The 11,959-nt window shown below is 37.8% G+C and overlaps 1 protein-coding gene across 1 annotated transcript in view; it reads left to right on the forward strand.

The window, feature by feature from the left end:
* The window catches only part of LOC126335069 (uncharacterized), a 63,130-nt gene extending 53,746 nt beyond the window's left edge, over positions 1-9,384 (forward strand). The window contains exons 8-9 of the mRNA XM_049997954.1: positions 7,328-7,426; positions 8,560-9,384. Of these exons, the coding sequence (XP_049853911.1) occupies positions 7,328-7,426; positions 8,560-8,621 (161 nt within the window). The 3' untranslated portion in view covers positions 8,622-9,384. The remainder of the gene's footprint in view (positions 1-7,327; positions 7,427-8,559) is intronic.
* The last annotated feature ends 2,575 nt before the right edge of the window (positions 9,385-11,959 follow it).

The following is an 11,959-nucleotide window of genomic DNA, read 5'->3' on the forward strand; positions in this document are numbered from 1 at the left end:
GAATTAGTGTGAATGTGCATGTGCCACGCCAACACTCCCCCCCCCCCCCACGCACACGCACGCACGCGCGCTTTGGATAATAAAGTCACAATTTGCAGATTACATGGGTATTGAAGAAAGTGTTCAGTAAAAATTGTAGTAGTATATAATAAGATTTCTGCATAAACGGCAACCTTGGTCCACGTGTGGCAGTTTTCTCTTTTTGTAGAGAAACTGTCGAATTCAACAAACGTGAAAAAGTATCAATCAGTCGGTCAGAATGAAGAAAATAAACCACACGTGAACTCCATTAAAAATGAGACCAGTGGCAGGCTCAGATTGGGTGGCATTGAGAAACTGTAGTATCGTCAACCTTTTACATGAAGTGTTCATGATACTTCATTCACTGTCTGGTTTAGCATTTTTTCTCATTTTTTTGATTTTTATTTATTCAGTCAAAGGACGATTTTTAGTACATTGTTTGTAGTCAATACAGGGCAAGGGAAAATATAATTTGATTACTACAATCATTGTGAACAGTGGTTATTCAGGTTTAAAAGATCTTTAAAATTAGAGGCAACCCCTCAGCTACAGCAGATATATGGCACTTACACACACCAAACAGAAAAGTTTTAAATAGTTTCCAAGGTCTCTGGCTCTACTTCAGAAAGTGTGGGTGGGTGTTTGGGTGGGTGGGCGCGCACGCACGAAAGTGCGCGAACTGTTGCATTCCCTTATTTTTATTTATTGTTCCAGTCAGGAATTTGAGTTATTCACTAAAATAATCCATTTTTTTCAAAATATAAGTGACTAGAAATAAGTCTACTCTCAAAGTGACAGCAGGAGTGCAAAACACACCGCTTCAGGAGAAATGAAAGCTTTTGGAGCTAATGGCTTCTTCTGGCAGAAGGATTGAGGGGGGACAAAGGAAAAGGAGTGGTGAATTATTGGGAATGGGGAATTACAGAAAAGTTGCACAGAACTCCTAGTATGTATCCCCTAACCCAGGGTTGTGGGTGGCTTTTCTATTATTGTCCCACTATCTAAACTTCGCCACTCATTTTTCCTTCTTTTCTGTTCCTTCCCCTTCAACCCTTCTGTCAAAAGCAGCAGCCATGGGCTGCAAAAGTTTGCATATTTCCTTAATTTTCGCATGTGTTTGCTGTTGCTACAATTTGCTGAGCATGTTGTTATTCAGATTTAATTGGATACTTTTACAAGGGTTTTGGTAACAGAATTAAAAACAGCATTTTCTTTTTTAGTTTCAACAACAAAGAATTTCACTGCTTATAAAACTTTTAGGTTCGGTAACTGGAGAGAGATTTTTAGGTTCGGTAACTGGAGAGAGATTTTTAGGTTCGGTAACTGGAGAGAGATTTTTAGGTTCGGTAACTGGAGAGAGATTTTTAGGTTCGGTAACTGGAGAGAGATTTTTAGGTTCGGTAACTGGAGAGAGATTTTTAGGTTCGGTAACTGGAGAGAGATTTTTAGGTTCGGTAACTGGAGAGAGATTTTTAGGTTCGGTAACTGGAGAGAGATTTTTAGGTTCGGTAACTGGAGAGAGATTTTTAGGTTCGGTAACTGGAGAGAGGTTTTTAGGTTCGGTAACTGGAGAGAGGTTTTTAGGTTCGGTAACTGGGGAGAGGTTTTTAGGTTTTCGGTAACTGGGGAGAGGTTTTTAGGTTTTCGGTAACTGGGCAGAGGTTTTTAGGTTTTCGGTAACTGGGGAGAGGTTTTTAGGTTTTCGGTAACTGGGGAGAGGTTTTTAGGTTTTCGGTAACTGGGGAGAGGTTTTTAGGTTTTCGGTAACTGGGGAGAGGTTTTTAGGTTTTCGGTAACTGGGGAGAGGTTTTTAGGTTTTCGGTAACTGGGGAGAGGTTTTTAGGTTTTCGGTAACTGGGGAGAGGTTTTTAGGTTTTCGGTAACTGGGGAGAGGTTTTTAGGTTTTCGGTAACTGGGGAGAGGTTTTTAGGTTTTCGGTAACTGGGGAGAGGTTTTTAGGTTTTCGGTAACTGGGGAGAGGTTTTTAGGTTTTCGGTAACTGGGGAGAGGTTTTTAGGTTTTCGGTAACTGGGGAGAGGTTTTTAGGTTTTCGGTAACTGGGGAGAGGTTTTTAGGTTTTCGGTAACTGGGGAGAGGTTTTTAGGTTTTCGGTAACTGGGGAGAGGTTTTTAGGTTTTCGGTAACTGGGGAGAGGTTTTTAGGTTTTCGGTAACTGGGGAGAGGTTTTTAGGTTTTCGGTAACTGGGGAGAGGTTTTTAGGTTTTCGGTAACTGGGGAGAGGTTTTTAGGTTTTCGGTAACTGGGGAGAGGTTTTTAGGTTTTCGGTAACTGGGGAGAGGTTTTTAGGTTTTCGGTAACTGGGGAGAGGTTTTTAGGTTTTCGGTAACTGGGGAGAGGTTTTTAGGTTTTCGGTAACTGGGGAGAGGTTTTTAGGTTTTCGGTAACTGGGGAGAGGTTTTTAGGTTTTCGGTAACTGGGGAGAGGTTTTTAGGTTTTCGGTAACTGGGGAGAGGTTTTTAGGTTTTCGGTAACTGGGGAGAGGTTTTTAGGTTTTCGGTAACTGGGGAGAGGTTTTTCTGAACAGCAGTTTAAATTGCACTGTTAACTTCTCCACTGAAACACGGTTCATCAACCACTAGTTTGCAAAAATCAGTGCTATTTGCCATCCGTGACTTGATGAATTAGTTGTGAGCTTTGTTTCCTTCAGTGCCATGGTCACTGCAAAAAAGTTCTACATGTCTTACCTCTTCTTTCTTTGCTGATAACTGACTTGGTTAGCTGGTTAAAATCATGTGTGACTGAACTCGTATCTTCACAAGCATAAAGTATTTTGCAACACAAATATTTCCTTAACTTCCCACCACCACCACCCTTACCATTTTGACACCCAGCTATTACACAATTCATTCTGGAATACAAACTCTTTAAAGTGGCCTTGAAGTGGCTGTTGATATTACTGTTATTTGTTACTAGGTGCCTTCAATCCACATTTGTAATAATTTGTACCCCATTTGTGTTTTTTGTTTGTCCAGTGTGAATCTTAACATAATCAACAATAAGAGTAGTGAACATAGCATTGCATTAGCCATTAACAGGATTGCCACAAGTTTGGGAAATCGGGGAGTATCATGTCACATCAGGGAAACTTAAGAGATACGAGGAAAAAAGAGAACTAAAAGAACATTTTTAAAAATGTTTTTATTTTTAGAATGAAATTTTCACTCTGCAGCGGAGTGTGCGCTGATATGAAACTTCCTGGCAGATTAAAACTGTGTACTCGACCGAGGCTCGAACTCGCGACCTTTGCCTTTCGTGGGCAAGTGCTCTACCATATGAGCTACCGAAGCACGACTCACGCCCGGTCCTCACAGCTTTACTTCCGCCAGTATCGCGTCTCCTACCTTCCAAACTTTACAGAAGCTCTCCTGCAAACCTTGCAGAACTGGAAGGTAGTTGACGCGATACTGGTAGAAGTAAGCTGTGAGGACCAGGTGTGAATCGTGCTTTGGTAGCTCAGATGGTAGAGCACTTGCACGCGAAAGGCAAAGGCCCAGAGTTCAAGTCTCGGTTGGGCACACAGTTTTAATCTGCCAGGAAGTTTCTTTCTCTTTTTTGTTTCAGTAGATGAAATGTTTTTTACTAAGGTGTCGTGCATCACCACTGGCCGGACGCAGCTGAGTGTGTGTGCCACTTCCCTACTCCCTCATTCTTACTGTTTCTCCCCTTCCTACCACTCCCCTCAGCTTGCAGTCCGTGCTGCCACCACTTTTTTGCCACTAGCTTAGCAGCTGCCAACAAGAGGCATGGAGTGCTCAGGAGTGGTTTGTTTGAATTTGTCAGACTGTAGACACAATGGACAGAGACAGCGGTCATGTGTGCGTGAGTTGTCAGAATGATTATGTGAATATGTGTGCGCTCTCGTCTTTGACAGAAGCAATCGCTGCAAATTTAGTTGTGCGAGTGTAATTGTCTTTTCTACTTTCCAGCCTGCAGCTCAGCAATCATCTATACTTTAAGTTGCTACCTGTCCTCACTATTATTGATTATCGAGAGTATTTGAACAGGTTACCTGTTGCATGGATTGATGATTACTGTGGTCTCGTTTCAACAACATGCAGTCAATAGCTCGTGAGTAGCTAGCCACGAGTGGATTTCTGCGACCTCCCAGAACCACTGGCTGTATGTGCAGGTATCTGTAATGGCTTGGGCCTACCAATCCAAAGCCATTCTGTTCCCACTAATGTGCAGGCCCTGCCCCTCAGATGTAGTCTCAGCGATATGCTAGCAGGCCAGGTGTGTGTGTGTGTGTGTGTGTGTGTGTGTGTGTGTGTGTGTGTGTGTGTGTGTGTGTGTGTGTGTGTGTTAATGCAGCGGATTTTCATGCTTTATCCATGGACACAGGACTGTGGTGCTCCTCAGCAGGCCAGAGGCCATTGGCTATGGATTTCAGGAATTTACTGCCTCACTGCTAGCATGGTGTACAGTGTGGCATTTTATAGACACTTTGTTTGTTTTAGTACATTTTGGTGAAAATTGTGGCAGTCACTGATAGTTTGTATGCTACACATGTATATTCCTCGGAAGAAAAATAACAAAATACCTGTAAAATAAAAGATATAACACAAGGGTAGTAACCAACCATAACATAGTTGAGCCTACATTTTGTTTGCAGTCACCTACAGTTTTGTTTTATGCAATTCTTCCCTGCCTTATACACGTTCTTCAATTGGCCTACCTTTTTCTGAGGTTGTTTATGAAATCAGTGTAGGTATTTTAAATCTAACTTGCAACTCCAAGGAAATGTGTAATTTTATCACCAAATGTGCTTTGTTTTATTGAAATAAAATATCAGTGGTCTTAATGAAGAACACATACTGTTTGGCCTGCTTTCTCCATTCTAAAAACAGTTCATTACATATTATGTTGATATTAGAACTTAAGATTTTTGCTCCCTTTAGGAAAGGCCATCTGTTCACAAGTTTTTAGGCATTTCTTCATATCCACTGTTTCTTGTACTGTAGCTGCGAATACAGGCTGTCAATTTACATCTTAACTTACCATTGAGATCTCAAAATTTGTCAGAGAAAGATGCTACAATTCGTCAGGAAATCTATGAAATATCAGGGAATTTTACTTCGGGATATCTGTGGCAACCCTGCATTAAGTATGCGTATTAATGATTCAAAACACTGATGGATTTTGGATGATTTGTGGACAGTGTATCTAGGACTCATCAGAGAAAGGTTTACGACATGTCGTGAGATGTCACTAAAACTTTTCGAAGCACAGTTCCAAGCACAAACCTTAAATTTAGTACTAGAACAGAGATTGGCAGAGCTTGCTAGCCTTCACCATTCGTCTCATTAGGCATTTGGTGCATTGGGGAGAGCTTGCTTTCTCCTACCAAATAAACATCAGCAAGTTGTTGCAGAAAGCTACTTCTGCAAGTTTTATATGGGAACACCCTCAGCAAGTAACTACTGCAAGTTTGGTGTACTTGCAGAAGTAGCTTCAAGTTTGTGGGTGTGGGAACAGGCCTCATCCCCACCCAAGAGATATGCTTGTTGACTTTTCGTCAGGGCACTGATGACCGTGATGTTGAGCGCTCTCCCTCCACCCAAATCATTATAATAAAGTTTGTTTCTTGCACCTTGCTGCAAGTACTGTTCGGTACTTGTACAATAAAGTGTGTGGGAAAGAAGAATGGCACAGGCAAATGAACTGCCAACGGAACACACAAATAAGTATACTTCACCTTTGTCAGCCAAGGAAGTGTGAAAAAATTATTTATTTCACCAGAAAAGAACGTAGAATGGCAGTGCACACACACATTCAAATTTTAACTGATGTCTAATCTAGTGCAAACATACAGTAAAACCTCATTTTTATGTTTCCGCATTTTAAGTTTTCCACATGTTTATGTTAATTTTTTTTGTTCCAAACAAAAGTCTTATTCTCTCAGTACAATGCTTTCCCGTCATTAATGATTCTGTTTTACAACATTTCTTGCATTTTAAGTTTTCTGTCACATTATCACTCTGTTTGACATTGATTTTCATATAGATTTCTGCAAAAAGTGCATAAAGTTCCTGCTCAGCCAGACTTGGAACAAAGGAGAAAACACAATATGCAAATTTGTTGATTGCATAACATATTGGTAGAGCAATAAAATAGATTTACATTGTTGATGTGTTGTGTCACAGCCAAATTGATTATAGGTTTGCAGTATTTGGAAGGGTGAGAAAGTATCCGAAGTCACTGCTTTAATGACGATCACGATCTGAAGATAGTGGCTCTAGCAGCAACCTTCCTTCTGCTCATTGTGTTCTATTACAACAGCTATAATATAATTTGTCATTTATACAAAGAAATGCTTCTTTTGAAGGCGCCCATCTGTATAATGGGCTTTCACAAATCATTACTTCAGCATGAAATGCGATAATCTGTACTAAATTTGGTTGTAGGTTGATACGACCTGACTTCAAAAATAAAAATTCCTCCTCAAGATGCTCCATAACTGACAATTTCCACCCTCTTTCTCACCCACTACATCCCTGACCTTCGGGGCAACAAGCTGTAGATTTCGAGCCTGTTTTCCTGGGTTTATGAAGGCTGCCAATTCAGTGTTTCAACTATTTTCACCTAAACATTTTTCTTAAAACTCTGATTTTTGTCACTATTTTTCTTCAATGATAATTAAACAACGATGGCAGCTATCCTACTTTTTTAGCGTGACTCTATAGATGTCCACAAATTTGCGTGATAATTGTGATTTAACTTCATGCTGATGACGGCACTGTGTGCTCTAAGCCAAGAGCTGTATATTCAGAAGACAGTGTGTTTTAAGATTATAGCTTTATTTTCCTAAGAAGAGTGTGCAATGTAAATGTCGATAACCTTAACTCTTACAAGTAGTAGTTGATATTTCTTAGTTTGGCTAGAAAATTTGCAGGTACATTTCGTATAGTCCATGAAGATAAAATTAAATAGATCTTGCATATTCTTAAATGGTGTTATCATAGTCCATTGTTGATTGAAATGGGAATGTGTTAATAGTGATACAATTATTGTATGAAAGGGGAAAATGTTAATGATACAATTAATGTCCCCTTTGTCATTCACTTGTGTAATTGTGTAGATGCAATGTGACTTGGACCAGATGTCATTGACACAACCATTTACTGCTAAAAATGGGGTGAGTTTTTTGTACTGTATAAAGTGGAACAGCAGTGTTGCTACAATGTCTTTGTTTGTGTGCTAGAACCAGAGTGAGAGACTGCTTAACAGATAGACAAGTTGCAGGTTTATGCGTAAGTCATATGGTGTTTCTGTAAAATTGTTCCAGCACCAGCTCATGATGCATATGGTGGTGGTTACAGCAGTGGTGCTGGATACAACACTGCATCTGGTTATGATGATAGAGGATATTCAACAGGTGCTTATGGTATGTATACATTAATTATAACATCATGAAACCGTTAATAATTGCAAGGATATGGTTCAAAGGAAGGTCACTGAAATTGTTGATGATACATTGTTAAAGTAAATTGGCAAGTTTCTGAGATTTTAGTTTGATGGAAACTTAATCCTGCAAAAGATTTGCACAAAATTCAAACAACAAGACTTCCTTTGAGCTTTATGAATGTTGATTGAATAGCTTAACATTGGGCTTCGGTTGTCATATAACACTTTTCTTAGACAATTTGCCTTCAGCAAAAATACAGCCATTACTGAAGCCATAATGTTCTTTAGTTTGTTTGTTTGATGCATCAATGTGGAGAACTATTGTCGGGGAAGTTCGTGAAATAAGACAAATATGACAAATGGTGCTGATGTTACCTCATTATAAAAACATTTTGCAAAGCTGTTGTTGAAGGTGAAGGGTGTATTTTTACCATTGTGATTAAATTACACTTGAAATTTTTTAGCTGTGATGATGCAAAATGCAAGTTGACATATCATTCAGCACTCAAACGAAGTTACTTTGTAGGAGATCTGTACTGTAGGCATTTTGTATCAGTGGGGATACAATAAAATCCACGTACAACAAAAATACCAAGAAATTGTGTAAGCTTCATGAGGCAAGAATATGAAAACAGTTGATGTATAACGTAATTGCTGGTCAGTTGTAGTGAGCTGAGAACTTTGTGCTCAATCTTGCTAGGAAAAGTACAAAAAAGAAGCATTTAAGTAGATGTAACAAACCCTAAGCTGACAAGGCTATTTTAACCATGTGATAAAGGTGTAAAAAGTACAAAACGTGGAAAAGTCATAAACATACTTTGCTGAACAATGTAGTCTCGAATTACCTGTAGTGATGATAAGTGTTTTGAAGACAAGGTGAAGATGGTACAGTAGGAAAATGTCAGAATAATGGAAAACTTCAAAAATGCTTGTTATATTTAATCATCCATGTCATTCTTAACAAACATAAATGCACTCACTGCCTCTGGTGATATATTTCCAACCTTTACTTGATTTCAAAAATTTCTTCTTTTTGCTGTTTTTAGTATTAAGAGACAAATTAGAAAGGAAACAATTTTAAAAGATTCTATGTTGGTATTGAATTTATTGCAGGTGGCAGTTCTGCTGGCTATGGCCAATCACGTGATTATGGCGGTCAGTCACGCCGCTACTAAGAACAAACAAAATGACTCAGTGTACTGTAATGGCCCTTAACCAGATAATGGTGTGATTAGTGAGGCCATTGAGTATCTGATTTCTTGCAACTTTGTGGTGTCCCTAACGAAAGTGATGTTTAAAGTAGCACCTTACAGTTTTAAGACTTTCTTGCTATTTTAATGAAAGGAAGATCTGAACTGATTACCCCATAGGTTCTACAGTTTCTTTAATTAATGTAGAGTTGTGGTTTCTAGTACAGCATACTTCAAGAAATGTGTAGATTGTGGGTATTTCTTCTCACTGCAAGGTGTCTTTTAGATTATACATGTATAAGAGTAACTGTGGCATGACAGATGCCAGTAGTAATTTATTTCGAAGATTTTTACTTAGTTCTTGGCACACAAAATTTATACACACTTTTTTCTTTCACTTGACTGTTGGCCTGCATTTGTATAATAAGTAAATTATCAGAATGACAGTTAACAGTTCTGTTATATAGTGGAGTAATGTCAGATGCTATTTGGAATTTGTTGAATTCCATGTTTCATAGCTGCCTTTAAACATTGTAATGAACATGACAACATTCCAGCAGTTTTTGTATTTATTTTTGAAGAACAGCTTGTCAGCAGTTACAGATAAAAGGACAACGAAAAGGATTATTTGAGACAGTGGTTTTATTACTTGACAGTTAATAGATCTGTTGATTTGTTTGTATCCAAAAATGTTCATGTTCAGTAATTAAATCAATAAAACAAAAATGACATACTAATAACAAAATGATTTAGAAGTTGTTTTATTTGATATACTGATCATAACCCCATATTATTACATTATCTCAACACTTCACGGTGCAGTGCATGAGAACTCAAATTGGGATGACATGTCTTACTGGTGTTGCAAGAGACATGCCTAAATCATCTTTTAAAATTTATGTACCCAAGCCTATCAATAAAGAGTATTTTTGTGTGCATTACTTTCAGTGAGATCAGTATTAAAGTTGGTGTTTCGCAAGAGTAGTTGAAAAGAGATTATACGGTTGTGATCTGAAATCAAATTATGATAATTGAATAATGCAAAATAGTTAGTTTTAAAATTGTCTTCTTGGTGAGCAGTAAATATATATTGAAAGAAGAGGCAGCAACTGAGAGATTAATTCGTGTATGTACAGACTGGGTGTATTGTTGGAGGGAAGGTTACTCACAGTGAATTGAGAAAGATGAAAATTGAGATTGTAACTTAATGCAATGTCTCCTATTACTACATTAGAAGAAAAACTTGTCATAGTTGAAATATTTCTTCCCATGGGAATGTTTTCACTGATGCTATCGTGGTCTAATTGGTCAGGTGAGTGATCACTGTCTCCATGTTTGACTGAGAAATATGCGTTAAAATGGGTACACTGAATTGAGCCTGTGAGTATTAAGTCCTTTAATACATTAAACATTTTTTAATAAATTTTGACAGCTTATTAAATAATGAAATTAAAATTTATCCTAATCAGTGACAATAATATATAGACAAGACTATTTATTGCAGTAAGATTAAATGGGTATTATTCAGGTTACAATAATTCAGCAGTGCATACTAGCTACCCACCCATCAAATTGCATAGTCCGTTGAAACAGGATGATTAGGAGATGGAGTTATTTTGCTAGACACATGCAATTCTTCCTAATACATCACTTCAAGTTTAGCAAAGTGGGCTCAATTAGTGGTACGTACCCTTAACAGCATCAAAATAATGCAATAATTTATCTAGTGCGTGCGCGCGCGCGCACACACACACACACACACACACACACACACACACACACACACACACACACACACACACACACACACACACACACACACACACACACCGCACCACACACTCTTCAGTTCTTATAGGGCTGCCCTTAATAATTGTAATGCTGTTATGTGGTAGTTTAGACAAACAAAATTCATTCTGTAATTATAGGTGCTGGTGAAATGTGTAAAAGGCTGAAATAATACAACCAAATTAGTCACAATTTGTACACATTTTGACCATCATCCGGTGGGGATTTCTTCAGGGAAGTGAAAGTAAAATTTAGACTGCAAATTGAATTTTTTAAATGCTGAATGCCTATGTCTGTAAAAAGATGGCATTGATGTTCTGCTAGAGTTTTAGTTGAAAACTTGGTTCTGTTATAGGAAGGTTTAAAAAAATGTCTGATGTTTAGAATCCAGGTGCACTTGATATACACTGACCAGTAAAAAGAATCTATAAATCTCATTGAACATTTTACATGTCAGGCTTTGCTTTCTTAATGGCAATTATTCTGAAGTTTTGAACAAACTTATACATAATGTGTAAACGAGAGATGTCAGATTATTGCAAACTATAATGGGTAACATAAACTGGATTTATGTAAGTAATATGTAAAAGACATTGTAGCATCTTCAAGGGCACATGTACATTTTACAGTATATATTTCATCTTTAGTGTGTTACACAGGGATGAAAACAAATTAACAAAAAAAGTAACACCAGGGGAGAGTGCACACAAGATACATAAATTCAGGTGAGTGGCAGGTGCATAATATATATAATGGTTTTAAAGTATATTATCAGAACTTGTTTTTCATTGCCACTCTTTTAGAAATATATATAAGGCATTTATTTTGCACTGTATGCACTTAATGTTTATTAAACATTTAAAGGGTTTACTGCAGGGATATACCTGATCACTGTAAAGTAGAATGGAAAGAAATTGTTTGTGGTGCAATCCGTTTTACTAGTAAGAATGACAGTCTTGGCCTCATGAAGCAATAAGTGTAATTAGACAAAGGAAACTATAAAAAGTTTCCATGTTATCAATTTATAGCAACATTCAACTATTATTCTCGTTAAGGGGAAGAGGTAGTAAAGTTCAACAATTTTGGGTTTAAATTTCGCCTCTGAGCCTGTTTCTTATGGAAGGGCATGATTACATGTTTGATATTGTATGTAATGAACACCATAATATGTTAAGTTTCTGTCAAGGACTGAAGCCAGCTTTTGTTAAATGGGTATTGCAGCATTCGTGGAACCATTTAACCCATCTTGCTGTTACCATTGGTAAGATGGAATGGATTACTAGTGAGTTACTACGATGCATCTATGATATTGATTTGGTTCTCAAGTAGTGAAGCTTGATGAATAACGATTTGATTGATGCTGTATCCAGAATTCATTGAAAGCAGTCAAATGACAGTCTTGATTCTGTTCGTCACTGTTATTGCAAAGTAATGAATAGTTGAGTGATGCAGTCAGGTTTCCTTAGTTCCGAATATTCTGTTGGTTTCATGTTTTAAGTCCTATTCTTTCATAAAATGGTTATTATAAATGAGCC

This window comes from Schistocerca gregaria, chromosome 2 (assembly GCF_023897955.1).
Source record: "Schistocerca gregaria isolate iqSchGreg1 chromosome 2, iqSchGreg1.2, whole genome shotgun sequence".
NCBI classification, from domain to species: domain Eukaryota; kingdom Metazoa; phylum Arthropoda; class Insecta; order Orthoptera; family Acrididae; genus Schistocerca; species Schistocerca gregaria.